The sequence below is a fragment of the Filicampus tigris genome, chromosome 19 (assembly GCF_054856515.1).
Source record: "Filicampus tigris isolate MCC_2025a chromosome 19, RoL_Ftig_1.0, whole genome shotgun sequence".
Taxonomy (NCBI): Eukaryota; Metazoa; Chordata; class Actinopteri; order Syngnathiformes; family Syngnathidae; genus Filicampus; species Filicampus tigris.
Window position 1 is genome coordinate 14,922,501 of NC_141235.1, and position 24,813 is coordinate 14,947,313.

The 24,813-nt window shown below is 40.5% G+C and overlaps 1 protein-coding gene across 5 annotated transcripts in view; it reads left to right on the forward strand.

Moving 5' to 3' along the window:
- The window catches only part of tmem94 (transmembrane protein 94), a 225,343-nt gene that overhangs the window by 111,647 nt on the left and 88,883 nt on the right, over nucleotides 1–24,813 (forward strand). For all 5 annotated transcript variants that reach the window (XR_015082416.1, XM_086015986.1, XM_086015988.1 and 2 more), the window contains 5 exons: nucleotides 21,424–21,642; nucleotides 21,795–22,107; nucleotides 22,205–22,378; nucleotides 22,623–22,725; nucleotides 22,933–23,141. Coding sequence is in view for 4 of the 5 variants with exons in the window: in XM_086015986.1 (XP_085872112.1) it covers nucleotides 21,424–21,642; nucleotides 21,795–22,107; nucleotides 22,205–22,378; nucleotides 22,623–22,725; nucleotides 22,933–23,141 (1,018 nt within the window). In the remaining variant the exon portion in view is untranslated. The remainder of the gene's footprint in view (nucleotides 1–21,423; nucleotides 21,643–21,794; nucleotides 22,108–22,204; nucleotides 22,379–22,622; nucleotides 22,726–22,932; nucleotides 23,142–24,813) is intronic.

Consider the following 24,813-nt stretch of genomic DNA (forward strand, 5'->3'; position numbering starts at 1 on the left):
ACACCTACAAGTCCATTCAATTCTTAAATTGTACGTCTTTTTGCATGTAAGTAGTTGCATTTTACAAATTGCTAATGCTAACTGGTCTTTTCTTTTTTGCTATTGCGTTGACATCGAACACTTATAGGCATTACACTTTTACTGCACGTACAATGTGTTTATGCTACTTGTTCTCTAAGATGTAACACAAATTAACCCCTTAAACACTACATTGATGCACAACATAATGTCCAGCATACGATACCTCGTCTGCATTAAGACTTCACAGATGTCTGTGGTGGAGAGGCTGGTGTTTTTATATGAGAGCGGTCATGATATTTTCAAGAATTGTTCTTTTTAGTGGTATTTGAGAACTAACCAACCAATCCAGGAGGTAAAACCATGGTGTGTATACAATAGAGAAATGACACAAATTGTGTTTTAGGTTAAAGTGATAAAGCTGTGCTATATTTTCTCATTTGTAAATGAACAAACTTTACTTGCCAACAACTCAGCAAGTTTTTATTTTATTTATTTTTTTTTAATCTCTTCCCTACCGAATACTACCCAAGTACTTGGAGGACTACTTTTTTACTTGAGTCATTAACAGTACATCTGTTGGAGTACCTTTTTTTTTTCTGCTCAGAACATACTGCTATAGCAGAAAATTAAAACTAGGGGGGAACAAAATGTAACCAATTTTTAAAAACAAACAAGGCACTACGGGTGGGAAGAATAATCGTTTTTTTGATGCATCATTCGTTTTATTAAAACAATTCTGCATCGATTCGGAGTTATTAATAATCGATGTTTAAAGCATTACATTTAAAAAAAAACAAAAAATATGTGCAAGCGATTACGTGCGTTTGTACTTTAGACATCTGTGCCCAGGCTTACGTGACAAGATGGCGGGACGAACAAAACCTCACACGAGCGGCGCAGTCCTTGTTAAAAGCATCGGTTTTTAGACATTTCATTTCTGTGAGACGTGTGTGTGAGACGTTGATAAAAATATTTTGGGAACCCAACAAAGATGACACGTTACCACCCAGAGTTGAGTGCTGCGACCCATCGGAGATGATAACAGACGACTTACTCTGTCAGGTGCTCTCGCAACTCTCACACCAAATCCAGAAGAGTAAGAAACATTACCAAATCCATTGCAGAGTACATTGCATCAGATTTGCGCCCGAATCGGTTGTGGAAGGAAGGGGCTTTCACAGCCCTGTTGTAGACAGTGCGCAGTATATAAAATTCCCGTTGCGCGGTAAAATAACACTAGAGCATGTAGATTTCTTCTTTCCTCACACAAAAACCTAGAATATGCACACCTTCTACAAGATTAACAGTTTAAAGTATATTATTTATTGTTACAAAATATGCTGCTTTATATTTCGAATAATAACGCTGTTCTGTTTGATGGCAATTTATCAGGGCTTAATGTTAGTGTTAATTACATCACTTACAGTAAACTGTGGAACGAGCTCCAACTTTTATTGCTCTTAACAGAGGAAATACACAGTACAGTACTTCTACCAGCCACATCGCTACATTGCACCCATTTTTCTTTCTTCAGTCTCGTCCTCTTTTGTTTTTTTCCGCCCAGGGACATTCTTGCTCTCTGGTCCACTTCGCCAACAGTTGTTTTTCACACAATGTTCAACACTGCCCTCTGCTGTAATGCACAATATCACGTCCAACATAAACTACATGTGAAATAAAAGTCACCCATTGAAATATCCATCCATCCATTATCGAAACGGCTTTATCCTCACGAGGGTCGCGGGAGTGCTGTCTTCGGGCAGGAGGCGGGGTACACCCTGAACTGGTTGCCAGCGAATCGCAGGCCAAATTGCAATATAATTTAAAAGAAAATATACTACACCAGGTGCTACATTAGGTTAAATAAAAGCAGAGCTCATTGCTAAGTTACACAGTTATGGCAATCAGACGATGCATATTGCACTTCAAGTATTAAAATACAGGTTACGCTAAATCAGATTAAGTTTAAATATGTTTTGATATTTTTTTTGTTATAGGAGAAGTTACAGACATTTGTTACAACAAATGCTGCCATTGGCACTTTTTGAAATTTGTGTTGACACGTAAACAAGGTTGCCTTGCTACTTTAATGAAAGTCAAAGAGTGAACTATAAATCCTTACTCTTCCTTGAGTTATGCAATTGTTTAAAAAAAAGGTACCAGTGTTTTAGATTAACTATAAAATGTAAGCCATTGTAGTGATGCATCGGAATCGAATTGAAGGAATCGTATCGTATCGCGGGCCTCTGAATCGGAATCGGATCGAACTGAATCGGATCGAAAGGTACCCATAGATTCCTACCCCTACAAGGCACCCATTTCCTCCCACAACCAGGTGTTTGAGTAATGGTTTATCTTGTTGCGGTATTTGGTATGAGATTGTACTATAATTACAAATCGAAAGCTCAGTTTCTGTTTTTACTACCAGTAACATGCCAAGCATGTTTACATTAAAAACACCGTAACGTATGATCTAATGTTCATCCCGAGCATGAGTAGTCAAATGTTATCAAAGCATAAGATTCCCCCCCAAAAGCAAGGAAAAGTATCTTGGCTACAGTTAATAACATGAGTCTACCTATGAAAGATCAATCCACAATAATCCACTAATCAAGAGAAAATCGCAACAGGATGAAGTATTTTTCATAAATGTAACTGGAGACTATAAAACCGCTCAGTTTCTAGGGTGAGATTATGTACTTGTCATTCTTATATGCATGCAGACTAAAAGGTTGTTTGTTGTTTTTTTTTGTTTTTTTTTTATATATCCTGCATGAGACGATGTTTCAGCACGCCCATCTGCTTCTTTACACCTTCTCATCACAGGAAGGAAGACATTTATACTGGGGAAAAAATGAAGCATTCATTTGTAATGATGCTATCTAATGATTATTTTTTTATTGTTGCTACTTTACCAAATGTATGTCTTTAAAAGTTAAACATAACAGACATCGTAGTGTTCAACCATACTTGCATCTGGGGAGTTCATTCATCAGGCAGGGTAATACATGATTTAAATAATGATTTCATGATTTTCCAGAGGGTGATTGCTGTCTTTTATGCTTTGAGGGGTTCCATTTAAAAAATATTTCCACATTCTTGAATCATCTTATGATTTTCCCTAAGGGCACGTTGAGTTATGTCCTTTTTCTTTTTTGTTTGTTTGTTTTATTGAAATTTTACTATCATCATTATTATTATTATTATTATTATTATTATTATTATTATTATTATTATTATTATTGTTCATGTTTGTGACGTATCAAACAATTTTCTATACACAACCGTGGTCTGTACAGGCAAGTCCGGACATGTATGGTTCAGGTAATTTATCTATTTTTGCTTTTTTATTTTTATTTTATTTTTTTTTATTGTTACAGGTTAAAAGTACACCCACATGTCCATGTACAATACGAATTTAACACTCCTGGATAATTTTGTTTTTTAAATGTTACCAAACTACTCCCTCATGGTAACCCAACTACTATTAAATATATTAACTATTGCCTAATATTTAAGAAAATATCCGTAAACATGCTTAAAGGTAACCTTAACACTCCTGGATGTACTCTAAATACTGTACTGTACTTCATTGAAGTCACTGGGATTAACACCGTAAATAACAATTAAAATGTAATGTGCTGAATAAAAATTGATTGCCGTTCACATTCTACAAAAAGAAAAAAACCTACAGCGAATGCTGTTGCGAATCCATCAAATCAAACTGAAACACGCAAGTGGTCGTATGCAGTGCTTTATTCCAAAAATAAGGAATTGTGGTTTTTTCAGTCATTGTAATTTTTTTTTTTTTTTAACCAAACAATCTGTAGGTAATGTAACCCAGGTGGTATTCAAAGGTGTTTATTCCAAGTGCCACCTCCCAAAAATACTTGACTCCTGAAGTATATCCATGACACCTCCTAAGCTTTGACAGTTTTAGAGATTTATGTTTTCTCAAATTAATTTGAAAGTGTATAAATAACTTAGCACCTGAGCCACTCAGTCAATTTGGAGAAAGGCAAAACCGTAAAATTACTTTTGACAGGAGAACCTTTGGACAATCAGCTTTCTCCTATAAAAGTTGTAAACTGTGGAACACACTGCCATCAGAAATAAAGTCACTTTAGTATTTTAAGACTTTCACTTCCAAAACTAAAACTTGGCTAAAGAAGAAACAAATCTGTACTCACATGTAAATAATGTGTTTTTATTGTGATTTTATTGAATTATAAAACATGTTCTTTTTGCTATTATCTATTTTATGTGAAGGTTTTATGTTATATACTGTAATTGCAATTTTTTAATTATTGGTCATTGCGTTGTCTGTTTTGTTAATTGATGTATATAATGTCCTTATACTGTACTGCATTGTTGTGGAAGAGCCCAACTGGGGAATGGAGTTGAGAACTATCATTAGGTATAACCTCTACATGCGTCACATCAGCTGCAAGTTTGTATCTATGTTTGACCGCATTGTCCCTGGCAAATAAAGATTTATTATTATTAATGTCATGACCAATGTTAAAATACAGTTCTAAAGTACACCCACGTGTCCATGTACAATGCAAATTTAATAATCCTGGATAATTTTGTTTTTTAAATGTTACCAAAATACTCCCTCAAAGTAACCCAACTACTCTTAAATGTATTAACTATTCCTTAATACTTAAGTAAGTATCTGTAAATAACAAAATATGCTTAAAAGTAATCTGAACACTCCTAGATGTACTCAAAATATTTCATTGAAGTCACAGGAATTAACACTGTTAATAACGATTAAAATGTAATATGCATGTTACCTGAATTAAAATTTGAAATCAAACAAACAATTGAAAATGATCAATAACAAAATACCACCTCTAGGTAATCTTAACATTCCTAGATGTACTCAAAATATTTCATTGAAGTCACAGGAATTAACACTGTTAATAACGATTAAAATGTAATATGCATGTTACCTGAATAAAAATTTGAAATCAAACAAACAATTGAAAATGATCAATAACAAAATACCACCTCTAGGTAATCGAAATACTCCTAGGTGTACTCAAAATATGGCCCAAGTATCCATATATAATTTTGATATTGATTTACGTAGTATTGTTCCCCCAGATCCCTTCAAAATTGTGTAGAACTCCGCTTCTGTCTCTGCCCAGTGTGTAAATGTGCATTTCTGATTAAAATAGCTTCTCATTTGTAAATATCTGAAAAAGTCCTTCTTCTGAAAAAGTTTTAGTAATAGTTTACAAGTACTTCTGAATAAAAAAAAAAAAGAATCATATAATCTGAATGTGTATTAATTAGGGGATTAGCAATCAATTGTTGTGAATCCGCAACACCTGCCAGGAGAGGGTTAAACATCGCATCACCTATCTCTTTCTTGGATTGGTTTCGTTAGTACTTCATTTTGTTTAACAGTCATGTCGGGTGAAGCTAAAGAGTTCAGAAGGGAATCCATTTTTGTAACTTCCATGGATTGTGGTTGTGAATATAGAGTTTGGTAAAATGTCTCAAAGCAGTCTTTCCCTGTCATATATATTCCATTATTCATGTGTTAGGATCCTTAATTTTGTTAATCGTTGTATCGTTGTGCTTTTTAGCCAGATTATATGATAATATTTTTGCTGACTTGTCTCCCCCATCGTCCATCCATCCATTATCTACACCGCTAATCCTCACAAGGGCCTATGTAGCCCAGCTGTCTTCGGGCAGCAGGCGGGGGACACCCTGAATTGGTTGCCTATCGCAGGGCACACAGACAAACAAACAACCACACTCACAATCACGCCTAGGGGCAATTTAGAGTGTCCAATCAATTTACCATGCATGTTTTTGGAATGTGGGAGGAAACCGGAGTCCCCGGAGAAAACCCACGCAGGCACGGGGAGAACATGCAAACTCCACACAGGGAGGCCAAAGCCGAGATCGAACCTACGACCTCTGAACTGTGAGGCGGACGTGCTAACCAGTCGTATACCGTGCCTCCCGCTCCCCCATCAGATTTTTTAAAATTCCCTTTTTCTTAGTAGTACTATCTCGGCTGCCTTCTAACTGAAGTTTTTTTTCAGATGTTTCTGGAGGTTATTCAACCTTTGGTTCCTAATTTTCTTCATGTGTGCTGGTATAGAAACGATTGTCCCTCTCAATACAGGTTTAAGGGCATCCCATAATATTGCAGGTGACACTTCGTCCGAGTCAATGAGTTGTAAATAGTCATTAACGCTGGTCTTTAGTTTTTCCACAATTTGTGGGTCATTCAGGATATTTGAATTCAGTTTCCACAGGGTATTCTTCCTTTTACTTTCTAAGGAAACAGTTATAGAAATTGGACTGTGGTCTGACATGTCAATTGTGGCTATTCTATTGTGCATCATTTTATATCTATCTTTAGTAAACATAAAAAAATACTCAAGTCTTGACAATACTTAAGTATTTCTTAAATGTTACCTAAAGACTCTTAAATGTACTGAAATACTCCCTAAAGGTTATCTAACTACACTTAAATCTATGAAATAACCTCTAAAATATACCTAAATATATTTAAATCAACAAAGTACTGGTTAAAGTAACATATATATGACTAGATAAACTCATAGTAACTCATTGAGGTCACTGGAATTCTCTTAAATCTACAGAAATACTCCCTAAAAGTTACCTAAATACTCTTAAATATATAAAATATCCGTAAATCAATAAAGTACTGGTTAAAGTAACAAATGTATGACTAGATGTACTCAAAGTAACTCATTGAGGTCACTGGAATTATCTTAAATCTAGAGAACTTTAACACCTTAAATAACAATTTTGAATGTATTCAACACATACCGGCAAATGATACCCGTTATCTGAATAAATGTTTGAAAACAATTCTAAATAAGTAATTGTCGATGGATTGTACTTTAATACAACTGTAATTAACATACGTACTGTACAGGATTAAGACAAATGAACATGATACTGAGCCTACATTTTAACACGTCGTATTGCATGTTTTAAATGCTGGAGGGATTTACTTTAATGTAGTAATTTTTTCACATGCAGTACCATTAGTGTTACATATAGCACCCTTTGAGCATCAGCGCCTTAAACCTATTAGTACGTATCATTCAAATTTTACTTACTCAGAAGTTTGAATATGTAATAAAATTGCTACGCGTACATTGTACAAATGGGTTATATTATGTTTTATCATTATGTAGAGTGTATATAGTACTGTTAGTCAAATGTATCCCGTGCAAAGTATAAGTATTCTTAAATCTACAGAAATACTCCTTAAAAGTTACCTAAATCTTTAAAATACTCCCTAAAACATGCCTCACTATTCTCAAATCAACAAAGTACTGCCTGAAGTAACCTGAATACTCCTAGATGTACTCAATATTCTTCTTTTGCTTTTACCAAAACTTTCTAAGTAAGGATTAAAATTCAGGGTGTCCCGATATGAAACCTAAAGTACTGCCAGACACCGATATCAGTCGGAATGATACATACTTTTATTTTTAGCATGAAGGCTTAAAAGAGACTTAAGCGATACTATTCAAACATAGAACAATAACAAGCAAAGGTATGAGAAAATATGACATATATTCAACTCCAAACATGAGAATGTGGCGCCCCTGGTTTTGGTATAGGGAATATTTACCATAAATGCATAGACAAACTCATGCATCAAAATTTACACGAAGGAAACGCAATGGAAATTCACGTAACTGTAAAAGCTAAGAATATTTTTGGTATGGAGTTTTGTATATATTACATTATGTGCTTGTTCTCATTTTCTATGGCGTCACCTCACGGAATCCTTTAAAAACATGGGGGGGGGGAGTTCGGGGGGGCAAGCAAAAATAAATAAATTATATGTACCATACATGTCCGGACTTGCCTGTACAGACCACAGTTATGTATAGAAAATTGTTTGATACTTCACGAACATGAACAATAATAATAATAACTAGAGAATGCAATTTCTCGAGAAATTGCGTGTGAAGGCGAAGGAAGCTGAATGAAAACTGCGGAATGCGTTGGAATGAAGTTGAATGATGCTGAATTAAGTTGAATGATACTGAATTAAGTGGAATGAAGTTGAATGACATTGAATGGGAAGGAATGAATTGAAATGAAGTAGAATTAAGTGGAATGAAGTTGATTGATACTGAATGAAGTTGAATGACCTCTATGAAAAACTGTGGAATGCGTTGAAATGTTGAAAACTACTGAATGTAGTTGAATGAAGTTGAATGGCCTCAAATGATATAGAATAGCCTGGAATGAGCAGGACATAAAAAATCAGAAGGGAAGAAAGAAAGGAGGAAGTAAGGAAAAAAATAAAAGAAGGAAGTCAGGAAAAAAAGGAGGCAAACAAGGATGGAACGGCCGGGGATCGAATCCACAACCTCTGGTTGTGAAACGTCCACTGAGCCGTGCCACCCCCAATGTGAGAACGTGAGTTGAATGAGCTGGATGTTGTCAATTTGAAATTGGAATAGTGTAAATGTTGAATGTGCCATTACTGAATGTGACGGGTACTTGGGGGTCATTTCAGGGTCACTTTCGGGTCATTTAGGGTAACTTCCGGTTCATTTCTTTGTCATTTGGGTCACTTCCGGTTCATTTCTTTGTCATTTGGGTCACTTGAGGTTCGTTTCCGGGTCATTTAGGTCACTTCCGGTTCATGTCTGGGTAATTTAGGTCACTTCCGGTCCATTTTCGGGTCATTTGGGTCACTTCTGGTTCATTTCCGGGTCATTTAGGTCACTTCCGGTCCATTTTCGGGTCATTTGGGTCATTTCCGGTTCATTCCCGGGTCATTAGGGTCACTTCCAGTTCATTACCGGGTCACTTTGGGGTCACTTCCTGGTGAGTATGGGTCACTTCGTGTTGATATTGGGTCCTCCCCTATGATGGCCGCCGCACTGGGGAGACCTCGGGGTGAGTAACCCCAGTCTGGCTAATTTCCCTGCCCAAGATGGCCGCCACACTGGGGAGACCTCGGTGTGAGTTACCGCAGACTAGCTAATGTCCCTGTCCAAGATGCCCGCTGCACTGGGGAGACCTCGTGGTGATTTGGCCCTGTCCAAGATGGCCGCCGCACTGGGGAGACCTCAAGGTGAGTATCCCCAGTCTACCTAATGTCCCTGTCCAAGATGGCCGCCACACTGGGGAGACCTCGGGGTGAGTATCCCCAGTCTAGCTAATGTCCCTGTCCAAGACAGCCGCCGCACTGGGTATATCTCGGGCTGAGTATCCCCAGTCTAGCTAATATCCCTGTCCAAGAGGGCCGCCGCACTGGGTATACCTCGAGGTGAGTATCCCCAGTCTAGCTAATGTCCCTGTCCAAGATGCCCGCTGCACTGGGGAGACCTCGTGGTGATTTGGCCCTGTCCAAGATGGCCGCCGCACTGGGGAGACCTCAAGGTGAGTATCCCCAGTCTACCTAATGTCCCTGTCCAAGATGGCCGCCACACTGGGGAGACCTCGGGGTGAGTATCCCCAGTCTAGCTAATGTCCCTGTCCAAGACAGCCGCCGCACTGGGTATATCTCGGGGTGAGTATCCCCAGTCTAGCTAATATCCCTGTCCAAGAGGGCCGCCGCACTGGGTATACCTCGGGGTGAGTATCCCCAGTCTAGCTAATGTCCCTGTCCAAGATGGCCGCCGCACTGGGGAGACCTCGGGGTGAGTATCCCCAGTCTAGCTAATATCCCTGCCCAAGATGGCCGCCACACTGGGGAGACCTCGGTGTGAGTTACCGCAGACTAGCTAATGTCCCTGTCCAAGATGGCCGCCGCACTGGGGAGACCTCGTGGTAATTTGTCCCTGTCCAAGATGGCCGCCGCACTGGGGAGACCTCAAGGTGAGTATCCCCAGTCTAGCTAATGTCCCTGTCCAAGAGGGCCGCCGCACTGGGTATACCTCGGGGTAAGTATCCCCAGTCTAGCTAATGTCCCTGTCCAAGATGGCCGCCGCACTGGGGAGACATCGGGGTGAGTATCCCCAGTCTCGCTAATGTCCCTGTCCAAGATGGCCACCGCACTGGGGAGACCAAGGGGCAATAACACTGGTCCATTGGAAATGAATGGTGAACTTTTGTAGGGTTTATTAAGTGTGAATGAGTTGAATGTGTGGAAAGTAGGAATTTTGGTGGTGTTGAAAAGCTGAATGTGAGATGAATGAGTTGAATGACTTGAATTTATGGAAATTGGAATGGTGCACACGCGAAAAGTTAAATCTGCCAATGGAAATCAATGGTGAATAATTGAATTTTTGTGTTTTTTTTAAGTGTGAATGAGTTGAATGTGTGGGAAGTACCCAATTTGGGGATGTTGAAAAGCTGAAAGTGAGTTGAATGACTAGAATATGTGGAATTGGGAAGGTGTAAATGTGAAAAGTTGAACGCCTTCACACAACTAGAAAATCCAATTTCTAAACTGAATGGATTGAACCCACCACCTCCTGGTTGGGAAACCACCACTCTACCACTGAGCTATGCATCCTCCAATATTGGATTGTGAGTTAAATGAGCTGAAGGCTGTGAATGTGACATTAGGATTTTTTTAAATGCGTTTAAAGGTTGAATAATTTGAATTTTTGGGAAATAGGAATTGTGGGTCATGTGGAATGTGAGTTGAATGAGCTGAATGTTGTGAATTTGAAATTGGAAGTGTTGAATGTGCCATTGGGAATGAATGCTGAATTTTGTAATAGTTTTTTTAAGGTTGAATAATTTGAATTTTGGGGAAGTAGGAATTGTGTGTGATATGTAATGTGAATTGAATGAGCTGAATGAAGTTTAATGAGCTAAATGAAGTTGAATGAGCTGAATGAAGTTGAATGGCCTCCATGAGCGGGAATCGAACTAGCGCGGCAGATGGGGAAGTGTTTAATGTCCCATTGGAAATTAATGGTTTTTTTTGGGGTGAAAAACAGGGAATTTGGGGGGAACCATAAAAGTTAGGGGGGGAAACAAACGGACCCCCGGAAGCCGTGAATTTCACAATCGGGTGAAAACTATGGAAGTAGAAGCACACCCAAAAAGTGTGAGGAATAAAATGGAATCTATAATAATAAAGTTGAAGGTGTACAATAACATATGTGTGAAGGCCTTCGCCTTCATACAATAAGAAACATAATAATAAAGTAGTGGGGAATGTTGAGTATTGCACGGTATTACAGTAGTGGGGAATATTGGGTATTGCACGATATGAGCTCAGGTGCAGGACTGCACAATTGCACTAATGTCCGCCAGTTTGTAGAGACTACACAATGTTCTTGTTAAAGAGTCTGACAGCAGCAGGCAAGAAGGAAGAAAGGAGGAATCTCTCCTTTGCACAGCGAGGGTGTAACAGTCTGTCACTGAAGGAGCTGTGGAGTGCTGTTAGGGTGCCCTGGAGGGGGTGGTCCGGGTTGTCCAGCATTGATGACAGCTTGGCCAACATCCTCCTGTCCCCCACCGAGTCCACAGAGTCCAGGGAGCAGCCCAGGATTGGTCCCTCCTGACCAGTTTGTCCAGCCGGCTCTTGTCCCGGGCCGAGACGCCGCCTTCCCAGGTGACCACTCCGTGGAAGATGACCGATGCAACCACCGACTCATAAAAGTTCCTGAGGAGTGTCCCCTGAACTCCAATTGACCTCAGTCTCCTGAGTAGGAAGAGTCTGCTCTGACTCTTCCTATAGAGGGTGTCTGTGTTGTCGTTCCAGTCCAGTTTATTGTTCAGATGAACACCCAGGTACTTGTAAGTCGAGACTCTCTCAACATCTGTTCCCCGGATATTCACTGGTGCAGGTGAAGAGTGCTGGCGCCTACCGAAATCCACCACCATTTCTTTGGATTTCCCCGCATTGATCAGGAGGCGGTTCTGCTGGCACCAGTCCACAAAACCCTGAGTAAGTTCTCTGTACTCCCGATCATCTCCGCCTGTGATGAGGCCGACAATCACAGAGTCGTCAGAGAACTTCTGCAGGTGACAGGTAGGGATGTAGTTGAAGTCCGAGGTGTAGAGGGTGAACAGGAAGTGAGCCAAGACAGTTCCCTGTGGGGCCCCCGTGCTACAGAGGAGCACGTCAGACACACAGTCCTGTGTCCTCACATACTGTGGCCGGTTTGTGAGGTAGTCCTGGATCCATGTGGTGAGGTGGTGGGCCACCCCCGCCCACTCCAGCTTGTCTTCCAGTAGGGTGGGCTGGATGGTATTGAAAGCACTGGAGAAATCAAAGAACATGATCCTCACAGTGCTCCCCGCCTTCTCCAGGTGGGAGAGCGAAGTGTGGAGGAGGTAGATGATGGCATCATCCACACTGATGCCAGGCTGATATGCGAACTGGAGTGGGTCCATTGAGGAGCTCACCAGGGGGCGCAGGTGGGCAAGGACCAGTCTCTCCAGGGTCTTCATCAGGTGAGACGTCAGTGCCACTGGTCTGAAGCTGTTGAGCTCCTTCGGGTGGGGGGTCTTTGGCATCGGGACCAGGCAGGATGTTTTCCATAGCTGGGGGACCCTGCCCAGCTTCAGGCTCAGGGTGAACATGTGCTGGACAATTCCACACAGCTGGTCTGCGCAGGATTTGAGGAGCTGGGGGCTGATGCCATCCGGACCCGCTGCCTTCCTCGCCTTCATCTTCTTCAGCTGGTTCTTCACCTGAGATGTTGTGAAGGCCAAGGCTGGGCAGGAGGGAGTGGTGGCTATCTGGTGTAGCTGGGAGCTGTAGACTGTGGAGAAAAGGGGGGAGGGGGTGCCACACCCAGCAGGAGGAGTAGGTGGAGGCTGCAGCAGGAGAGACTGAGTGGGGGCAGGCATCTGATTGAACCGATTGAAAAAGAGGTTCAGCTCATTTGCCCACTGCAGGTCCCCCCCAGTCCGGGTCTTGGGTTGTCCGTGGCCTGAGATGGTCTTCAAGCCCCTCCAGACTCCCCTGGCATTATTCTGAAGCAGCTGCTCCTGCATCCTCTTCCTGTAGGACCTTTTCCCCTCTCAATCCTCCTCCTCAGCTGGCGCTGCACAGTCTTCCGCTCCTCTATGTTGCCTGACGCAAAAGCTCTCCTCTTCTCCTTCAGGAGAGCTTTTATGTCTGGTGTGATCCAGGGTTTGTTGTTGGAGAAACACCTTACTGTCCTGGTGGGTATGGTGTTCTCCATGCAGAAATTTATATAGTCTGTAACAGTGTCCGTTAGACTACTAATGTCTTCCCCGTGAGCATCGCTGAATACTTCCCACACAGCTGAGCTGAAGCAGACCTTTAAGGCCTCCTCGGCCTCTCCAGACCATCTCTGAACCATGCGGGTCACAGCTGGCTGCCTGCGGACCAGAGGTTTGTACACAGACTGGAGAGCCACCAGGTTGTGATCAGCTTTGCCCAGCGGGGGGAGGGGCAGTGTTGTGTATGCCTCCTTGGTGTTGGCATAGAAAAGATCCAGTGTTTTATTGTCTCTGGTGTGGCAGGTGACATACTGTGTGAATGAAGGCAGAGAGGAGGAAGGGGAGGCATGATTGAAGTCACCAGAGATGATTATCAGGGCATTTGGGTGCTGTGTTTGTAGCCTGCTCACTGCTGCAGTCAAGACATCACAGGCTCTCGCGGGATGTAGAATGGCCTCATGCCAACAGCTAGCAGCTCAGTATCCCTGCTGCAAAGCTGCTCCTTAATCGTGATGTGCCCAGGATTACAAAATCTATCGTTCACAAACACAGCCAGCCCTCCTCCTTTCCTCTTTCCACTTTCCAGCGTCCTGTCCGCGCGTATGATTTGGAAGCCGTCCAATTCTACGACCGCGTTCGGCGTTAGCGCTGTTAGCCACAACTCCGTGAATAGTATCAGGCTAGCCTCCCGGAAGTCCCTCTCATGCCGGGTAAGCGCCGCTAGCTCGTCCATCTTTTTGGGGAGCGATCTAACATTCCCCATGATAACAGATGGGAGGACGGGATGGTATCCTCCTTTCCCGGCGTTTAACCCCCGCACGAGATCCCCGTCTCTTCCTCCTCAGCTCACGGGGGATATCGGGTCTCGCCCCGGGAGCCGGCGCAGGGTTAGCACGGAGTGCTAACAGCTGATTCCGGTTGTAAACAATGGGGGCGCGGCTCCGAGCCAAGTCCCCGAACACGATCGCGCAAAAAATAGCCACCAGCAGCAGCAAGAATACCGCAGTTTGGGTGTCCATTGCTACGCAAGTTACGACTATCAACTATATGAAAAAGGTATGAGGTAGAGTAATATTAAGGAACAAAAACACACGAAAAGGCTCACCGATGAGCCGGAGCTACTGTAGCGGGCTGCCACTCGCGCGGCGCCGGAACCGGAAATGAATGTGGAAATAAATTTTAAATGGAACCCCTCAAAGCATAAAAGACAGGATTCACCCTCTGGAAAATCATGAAATCATTCTTTAAATCATGTATTACCCTGCCTAATGAATGAACTCCCCAGATGCAAGTATGGTTGAACACTATGATGTCTGTTATAATGTTTAACTTTTAAAGACATACATTTGGCCAAAGTATCAACAAGAAAAAAAGAATCATTAGATAGAATCATTACAAAACTAATGCTTCAGTTTTTCCCCAATATAAATGTCTTCCTTCCTGTGATGAGAAGGTGGAAAGAAGCTGATGGGTGTGCTGAAACATCGTCTCATGCAGGATATAAAAAACAAAACAAAAACAACAAACAACTTTTTAGTCTGCATGCATGTAAGAATGACAAGTACATAATCTCACCCTAGAGACTGAGCAGTCTTATATCGCCAGTTACATTCATGAAAAACACTTCATCCTGTTGCGATTTTCACTTGTTTAGTGGATTATTGTGGATTGATCTTTCATAGGTAGGCTCATGTTATTAACTGTAGCTAAGATACTTTTCCTTGCTTTTGGGGGGAATCTTATGACTTTGATAACATTTGACTACTCATGCTCAGGATAAACATTAGATTATACGATATGGTGTTTTTAATGCAAACATGCGTGGCATGTTACTGGTAGTAAAACAGAAACTGAGCTTTCAATTTGTAATTACAGTACAATCTCATACCAAATACACCAACAAGGTAAACCATTACTGAAATGTCACGGAATGGGTGCCTTGTAGGGGTGGGAATCTATGGGTACCTCACGGTTCGATCCGATTCTGATTCAGAGGCCCACGATTCGATCTGATTCCTGTCAACACAAATTTCAAAAAGTGACAATGGCAGCATTTGTTGTAACAAATGTCTGTAACTTCTCCTATAACAAAAAAAAAATATCAAAACATATTCAAACTTAATCTGATTTAGCGTAACTTGTATTTTAATACTTGAAGTGCAATATGCATTGTCTGATTGACATTACTGTCTAACTTAGACTGCGTCACTGTCTGCAACGGGGCTGCGAAAGCCCCTTCCTTCCGCAACCGATTTGGGCGCAAATCTGATGCAATGTACTCTGCAATGGATTTGGTAATTTTTCTTACTCTTCTGGAGTTTGGTGGGAGAGTTGCGAGGGCACCTGACAGAGTAAGCCGGCTGCTATCATCTCCGACGCGTCGCAGCACTCAACTCTGGGCGGTAACGTGTCATCTTTGTTGGGTTCCCGAAATATTTTTATCAACGTCTCACACACGTCTCACAGAAACTAAATGTCTCCAAACCGATGCTTTTAACAAGGATTGTGCCGCTCGTGTGAGGTTTTGTTCGTCCCGCCATCTTGTCACGTAAGCTTGGGCACAGATGTCTAACGTACAAACGCACGTAATCGCTTGCACATATTTTTTGTTTTTTTGTTATGCTTTAAACATCGATTATTAATAACTCTGAATCGATGCAGAATCGTTTTAATAAAACAAATGATACATCGAAAAAATGATGATCGTTCCCACCCCTAGTGCCTTGTATGTTTTTAAAAATTCGTTACACTTTGTTCCCCCCAGTTTTGATTTTCTGCTGTAGCAGTATGTTCTGAGCAGAAAAAAAAATGGTACTCAAATAGATGTACTGTTAATGACTCAAGTAAAAAAGTAGTCCTCCAAGTACTTGGGTCGTATTCAGTGGAGAAGTGATTAAAAAAAAAAAAAAAACTTGCTGAGTTGTTGGCATGTAAAATTTGTTCATTTATAAATGTGAAAATATAGCACAGCTTTATCACTTTAACCTAAAACACAATTTGTGTAATTTCTCGATTGTATATACACCATGGTTTTACCTCCTGGATTGGTTGGTCAGTTCACAAATACCTCTAAAAAGGACAGTTCTTGAAAATATCATGACCGCTCTCATATAAAAACACCAGCCTCTCCACCACAGACATCTGTCGAGTCTTAATACAGACGAGGTATTGTATGCTGGACATTATGTTGTGCATCAATGTAGTGTTTGAGGGGTTAATATGTGTTACATCTTAGAGAACAAGTAGCATAAACACATTGTAGGTGCAGTAAAGGTGTAATGCCTGTAGGTGTTCGATGTCAACGCAATAGCAAAAAAAGAAAAGACCAGTTAGCATTAGCAATTTTTAAAATGCAACGAGTTACATGCAAAAAGATGTACAATTTAAGAATTTAATTTACTTACTTATAGGTGTTACAGTTCTAGGATATGATACACCACAAAAGTTGGCCTTCATATCGCAGCACAACTAGTGTTTGGTACAAACTTCCTTAAGCAAATGACAAAAGTTAGATATTCACGTATCATGGGTAAAGAGCAAAGAAAGTACCAAGTACTAACAACCTCTGCCTCTTCCGAGTTTCTGAAGATGATAAAACAGAGGCCATTTGAGCAAGACACTATATTTACACATAGTTGTATGTATTTATCAAGGTTCACATATATACGTTCAGTCCTTGTATTTGTTATCGACGCAATCACAAAAGAATCAAAGTGATTTATCCATGCAGGAGTATTAAGGAAAAGAAGATGGTAATTACCACTCGATATTCTTTAAATTAAATGTAATGCTTCTCTTGAACTGACACTTTATTTTACCTCTTTGATTGAAACAGTAAAGATGAATAAGCTCGAGTCCCTGTGAAAGCCACATGTCTAAGTTCTCAAATAATTTTGGAATTGTGTTTATTTCTGCTACAGGGGCTGAGATATGAATTATTTTGTAGGTGTTGAATTTCTGGGAAAACTTCAGGTTTTCAAGGGTAATTCGAAAAGACGACCTTAGGTATTGGGGAGCTGTTGAGCCAGACGCTTTTGGCCTTATTGGGTTAAGATAAAACATCACACAGTTTTTTGCTGCACTCAGGTTAAATCAAGTACTGTATATACAATTATCCGTATTCGTATTCGTATCCGTCGTTGCATACCTAAAATTCTCTTAATACACTAAAATAGTTGAATAGATTGATGTTGACTTATTCAGACTACATCACGGATGACAGCGGGAATAATCATTAATGACCAGTGTTGGGCAAGTTACTTCCAAAATGTGATATATTACTACAGTTACTTGCATGTGAAAGTAATACCTTTCTTTACAGTATTACTGTATTTGTAGAGTAATGCGTTACTCATGTTTAAGTTACTTTCTTTTTTTAAATCGGTGATTAATTTTGTTGACTTCCACTCAATAAACATGAAGTTTATTAAGTTGTCAATATTTTTCACTCTCCTAACTGCGCAACCACCTGTTTGTCTTTCACCAAGACCACCAAAGAATAGTCCCCCACACTACACATGCCCAGACCTCTCTCAGTTTGACAGTAGGGGGAGCTGTAAAACAGTGAAATAATGCAATATAGTATTCCAAACAGAAACACAGTGTTAACAATCTCACTGTTCTTTCTTTAAATAAAAAAAAACTGACCGATCTAAACAAATGGTATGATTAAGAAAAGTGCATACAACAACACCAACAATAACATTAATTCCAATATACAAACCACCCCTCTTTTTTTTTTATTTTTTTTTTATGAGGGAATGACATTCAAATTGAACTCCACAGTCCTTCTGAGTGCTTTCAAGAGTACTAGAGGTGATGCTCCCTTTTTTGTTAAACAGTCCGCAAGTTGAGCTTTTGTCACCGACCAGAGAACCCCTTTATATTGTGAAGAAGTTCCTTGATCCCACTGATGTCCAATCGCAGCCTTTTCTCTGTGACCTGTTTTGTTGATTTAAGGGTGTCATACAAAGAGTGATTGTCAGTCACACAGACCAACCCTGGAGCATTAAGTTCAGTAGTCCCAGTGGTGATCTCAGAAAAGAGGGTGGTCAGGAAGATGGCATTGTCTATACCGTCTGACATTGCAAGTGTCTCACCTGCAAGAGTGCTCCTGACTACCCGTCTGATCCTCTTGGATTGCCAACTAAGAGGACAAAACTTTCCTGTACCTCCCATAAGGATGATCAACGTACCACCCTGTGTACTTCCATCCGGAAGGTTTCCTAGCGAAGCATCACTGAAAATAGTCAACTTCAAACCACCATTATTCCCCAAATGTTGAAACTTCAATGTCACCTTTTCAGCTTTAAGCTTACTAATTACCTTATTTGCATCATGAATAGTTTGTACATTGGCATTTTTCAGACTACATGCCAAGCAACAAGAGTCAAACATTACATCAGGTCTCGTCTGTTTTGCAACCCACAAAATCTGTCCTATTTTAGATCTAAGTTGCTCTCCTCTCTTTCTTTTTCATTTAGAGGAGAATCCCTCTGTACAGCACGCGCAGGTTGCATGTGAATGGGCTGCAAGTTTTCAATACAGCCATGCTGATGCATCTGTACCACACCGTTAACAGAAACAATATCCATTCCAACATAACGGAAATTGTCATGTTCCTCCTTTCACACGTGAAACGCTAACTTCAGTCGAGGAATCACATCATCAGAAAAGTTTGATGAACCTGCCCAAAAGAAAATCATCTATACATGACATGCAAGTACACCTGTAACTTTGCCCTTGTCATCTAACCAATAGAAGACTGCAGGATCTACTTTTGACACGGCACCACCTGTGCCCTGCATTGTTTCTTTGACTCTCTTAAACCAATATAGTGATGCATCAGCAAGACCATATACACATTTTTTCAGTTTCCATAGAATCCCATTTTTACCAGTTTCTGATGGTGGAGGGACATAAATGTCCCTTGATAACTCCATGCCTTGCAAAAAGGCTGATTGTATGTCCATGGAGTGGACTTTCCACTGATTTTGACAAATCACTGTTAGCAGTAACCTGAGTGATTTAGACACACATGTTGGTGAATCCTTCTGTAGCTCTTGAGTATTTAACTCTTCAACGCCTCTGGCTACAAGTCTGGCTTTAGGTACTATACCATTGTCAGTTTCTTTGAGGCTACAAACCCATCGAGTCGATACACTCTTTTGGCCTGTATCTTCAACCTCCTCAAAAACGTCATTCTTGTACCAACTTTTAATCTCAACCTGTTTAGCTGCATCAAACGATATGTCTTTCGTTACCTACCTTCTATACTAGTTGATAAGTCACCTGCACTGGAAGGAACGACAATAAGCGCTAAGGTGGGGTTACATATATAAGCTTTGCATGCATCTAGAAAAGCTTTCATTGAGTCTGAAAGTTCGGAGAGGTTAAGGAGAGCATTGCGTAAGCAGCTCAGGCCAACAGATGAAAAATACGAGACAGGTGATAAAGTATACTACAAACGAGCAGACAGTGCAGAGTGGAAGGGACCAGGGGTCATTATTGGTCAGGATGGAGTTGTGGTGTTCGTCAGACATGGAGGGATTCTTATTAGAGTACATCATTTAAGGCTCAAGAAGACACACACACATGAACATGATAAACAAACTGTACAAGATGTTTGTAGTGAAACTAGTAATGAAAAGATTGCACAAAATGGGGTAGCAGAAACTACACGATAAAAAAACCAATGTAAACAGAGCGACAAGTAACACTGTCAGAGTACAACATTCAGGCAATGACAATGAACAAGCTGAAGATAGAGAAACTGATCTAGAACAAGCAGTACATGTAACAGCGGCACAAATTGACATTGAGCACGATGCATATGATAACCCTGTCCTTACTGCCAATTTTCAAATGTTATGTTTAAAACATGTGGTACCCCCCTGAGAATTTATACTTGAATCCTTGGAGTCATCTGTTTTTATGTTTTACATGTTGCTTAGTATGATACCCTCCTGTGCATTTGCGACTCCCATAAAACACACTGATTTTATGTTCAATCCCGAGTCAGCTTTTTTTATGAGCCTACGAAAAAACACATGTTGCTTATTTACTGGTGGTATACCACCTCGTGTGTCCGTGAAAGGATGCATACCTCTTCTTGTTTAGATATACTGTTTAGAATCCCGAACGTTTAAATTCCTGGAGTCACCTTTTTTTAACGATCCTACAAAAAAAAAACACATTTCCCACGCCACGTACGAACATCACCACTCTTTGAACCTAACACTCTGTTTTAAAACAGGACAGAAACCCTTGCATACAACAAATGTGAACCGCATGGAAATACAGGTAAGAAGAAACACTTATTTAATAAAACAATCGTTGCTCACATAATGCACATATCAAATACATTTCATAGCAAACAAACCATTTTCCACAACCAAAGGATATAGAAAATATCCTTTGGATGGGGATGGATATGTATATATGGATATGGGGGCTTACAACAAGCCCCCACCTCTCTGGCAGCCCTCCTTCTCACTCCGCATTCCCAAGGTAAGATGAAACACTCTATCTAATGAAACAAACAGCACATAATACACATATCAAATAAAGTTCAAACAAACCCTGACATATACTACTTTGACCTTTTGACTACTTCAAATATTTAACGCTACGATGTACGGTAGTTAAATTTTAGCACTTCCAGCTGTCCGGAAACTATTAAAATCAAATATATTTTTTATGACCCTGACCTTTTTATCATAAGGCCATGAATCATGGCTAAGATCAAAGAGTTTTAATCGCTACTGCCTAAATACCTTTTTAAACTGGTGTTCTGGAGATTTGTGCTCTGACAAAGGTTTTGTGTTGTTTGGAATGAAAGTATTATTTAGGGTTCCCACCTCTGTACTTTGACCTTTTGACTACTTCAAATATTTAACCCTATGATGTACGGCAGTTAAATTTTAGCACTTGCAGCTGTCCGGAAACTATTCAAATCAAATATATTTTTTATGACCCTGACCTTTGATCATAAGGCCATGAATTATGGCTAAGATCAAAGAGTTTTAATCGCTACTGCCTAAATACCTTTTGTAACTGGTGTTCTGGAGATTTGTGCTCTGACAAAGGTTCTATGTTGTTTGGAATGAAAATATTATTTAGGGTTCTCACCTCTGTCATTGGGCCCTTATGATAAATGTTTTTTCTGCTAGAAAATGAAAGGCAAGTTAAACTGTGATTAAAAGTGTGCAATGGGGTAGGCGTACTTTACTGTTGAAAAGGTTTAATTTATTCCTGTGTTTAACTGCTGAACAGAACCAAGAAGTGGACACTCTCCTTCGTTTACCAGAGGAGCCCACCACCCAAACTGGGGAAATACCTGAGACCAGAGAGACAATGCATGGTATGACTCATCCAACAGACACAATAATGCACCAGCGTTCCTGCCAACCTGTAAATAGTCGCACCAAACAGAACTCTGGGTCCAATGTGAGCTTCAGTCGCCATACAGAGGGAGGCGAAGACCAAATCCAGGTGAAATTTGAAAGCAAAAAATTTTTATAACATAATTCAAGTTGGTTATCTTAAAAATATTTTGGCACTCAAAACACCAAATAATCAACATCATGCTATATACGTAATACATGGTAATACTGTATATGTGTCTTCTCTTTCACATTCTCCAGGAATTTATTTTGGGTTGCCGCGAAACTGAGGCAGAGGATTATGTGTGTGACTATCACCTGGAAATGTTGAGTCTTTCTCAAGACCAGCAAAATCCATCAAGCATTCAGTTTGATGACCTGTCGTGGCAATGTCACTTGCCTTCGCTGAAGCCACTGGGCCTCAATATAATGCTAAACCTCTGCAACAACAAAGTCACTCAGCAGCTCTGCTGCTTCTCCGATCATTTGTCTAACTTGGCACTGCAAGAGAGCCATGGCCGTGTGCAGCCCGTTTATGTTCCTTGGGGGCTCTGTGAGCTCTCCAGGCTCATAGGTAAATGTTTTTTTCCCCCTTTGATTCTGTACATCTTAACATAGAAAGTCAGCTTTTTGTATGATATGTACCCTGTTTTGTGTTTTGTTGGTGTCAGGGTTCACTCCTGGTGCAAGGGAAATGTTTGAACAAGAGAGCCATTTGGCTCTTTACCAGCTGCCGACTGGAGAAATTACAAACGATGTGCCTTCGCGCCGATTGCATTACTTCACTAAATGTCAGCCCCCTATCTCCCATTTGATCTCCCTTTTTGTACGAGACTCTTCCTCAGGTGAATGTCAAGCCAATTCTTTTTTTTTGACAGTCATGATGTGTATGTATGTGCATTGTGTCCTGTCATGTTATATCTGGACTCCAAATGTGCCAGTAACTGTTGAAATCATTTCTCCTCAACCACCAAAGTGCCATAAACGTGTTGATGACATTAGAAATAAGACTTAATGAATCAAGTTTTCCTATTCTAAGTGTATTTGCAAATGTAGATGTTTTTCACTCTCTTACCTTTTGGTTTTCAGAAAGTGTCCAGATGTTGTCACATGGCTCAGCTGACCTTATCTTGGAGGCCAGCACTGACTTTTGGGATGGTGCTGATATTTATCCCCTTTTGGGTTCTGACAGGTACACACATCTATTTTTTTGTCCCTTTGTGAACCCTGGCCAAGATTTGGCTTAGTTAATAAAAACAATGGACAGTTTTACCATCATGCAGCAGATTGTACTTTGGATGTTAGATCCCATTGGTAGAAAAACATTACCAAGTGATAAACTGTCTTAGATCATTAAATCCTGATACAAATCTAATCTTGTTCCATCTCTGGTTTATAGAAAAAAGATTCTGGACTTTTACCAACGTGCCTGTCTGTCTGGTTACTGCTCAGCCTTTGCCTATAAACCCATGCAAAGTTCATTGTCCAGCCAGTTGAATGGCAAGTGTGTGGAATTGGCATCTGGCCCCTGTCTATTCTCAGGCCTGGAGCTGTCCTCAACCACCCCTAACAAGCATATTTCCTGCAGGAACAGTTGGAGTTCAGACGGTATGTGTCTTGGACACAAGTTATCTTGGAATTGATTAGAGTAGGAGTGCCCATTAAGTAGATGGTAAGCTAGGTCGGTAGCTCTCATGGCTTTAACTCAATGTCTGTGTTACATGCAGTCAATATTTGGGTTATGGTCAAAATTCCGGTTTGCGAGACATCGGGATAACCCGTTTACATGCGTGACCGGACAGTTACTCCTGTCTACATGGTAGTTGTGAGCAATTAGAATACCCCGATCTAAACAAGCGACATACGGATAACGTTGTGACCCTAATAGACGTAATTTCCGCTTCTTACTTTCTAACATCAATAAAACACATTATATTCATATCACTCACTACAGGAATAAAGCAGTTGATTTCCTGCTTGCTCCAAAAGTGTGGTTTTGTGCTGCATCTTAGTTTATGAGCCATGTTTGTTTACCTCTACGTGTGTATTTCCAGCGAGTTGTGCACCAGACACACTGATTTATATCTACACACATATATGTGTCTATATACACCAGGGCTATTCAACTAAATTTTTCAGGGGTCCATATTATTACAAACCGAAGGGACTGGGGGGCCGGATCACCACAGTGACTTGTAGAGGTGCAACGGATCACATAAGTCACAGTTCGGATCAGTCACGGATTTTGAGTGACGGACCGGATCGTTTTTTGAATCAGCAAAAAAAAAAAAAAAGGGAAATACAATTTTTTTTCTTAATTAATTAAAAAACAAAATAAAAGTGAACTCAACTCCTAATGTCTAATATGGCCGTCTATCTTAATGCAATATGTCAGGATACATTCTTATTTTATACATGGTGCAGTGTATAAGGTACCCTGCTAGACATTTTTTTTCTTAAAATTATTTAATGAGAAAAAGTGTTTTATAAAATAAATTAAGACAAAGTTTTATTTATCTAGTTTTTTTTTCATAATGAAAAAGACCTCAAAGTGCATTTAAAGGCACATTCCATTCCTTTAAACATGGAGAGTGTAATACATGCAATATTGAAAATTATGTTTTAAAAAAAAGTAAGCCAAGGAACCACTGTTGCACTACCAGCCGGGCACTTGTTGCTAATGCTAACAGCTAGCTGCTTGACACTAATGCCGGAGACTTGAGACAATGACGGCATAATTAACTAGCGGTTTGTTAGCGTCCTAAATTAGTGACTGAATATGATTTCGGGATGCCATTGTGTTGGTGTCGGCCACAAGTGTTGAACTTGCACAAAGGTAAGCCGAATGTCGAAAACAGAAGTCAAGTTAGCCGTTACGCCACCACGCAGGACATCTTCAAAGTACAAGACTCCTAAGGCTATTGCATTGGCATCAATTAATCAATGTATTATTTGATAAGCTTTATTTTGAAGTTAGCCTTTGCGGAAGCGGCGTGTTCATTGAGTATGTTGGGAGCTTCCTTGACATATCTGTGTGTTGGGACAAGAGGCAGAAAAAAATCCTGTATCATTAGTTTGACGACTCGTTTCACCCAAAGTAGCCAAAATGCTCCTATACATGCGATTTACGTAATCCATGATCCAACTTCCTCTGCTGCTATTACAGTGAATGCGAACTAATTACGTTGCCTTAATCTGAACGTACACAGTTTTGTTTTTCCACCAGCCATTCTGCGGTTCGTGCGGACTTTCCAAATACGTGTACTCATTATGTTTACTC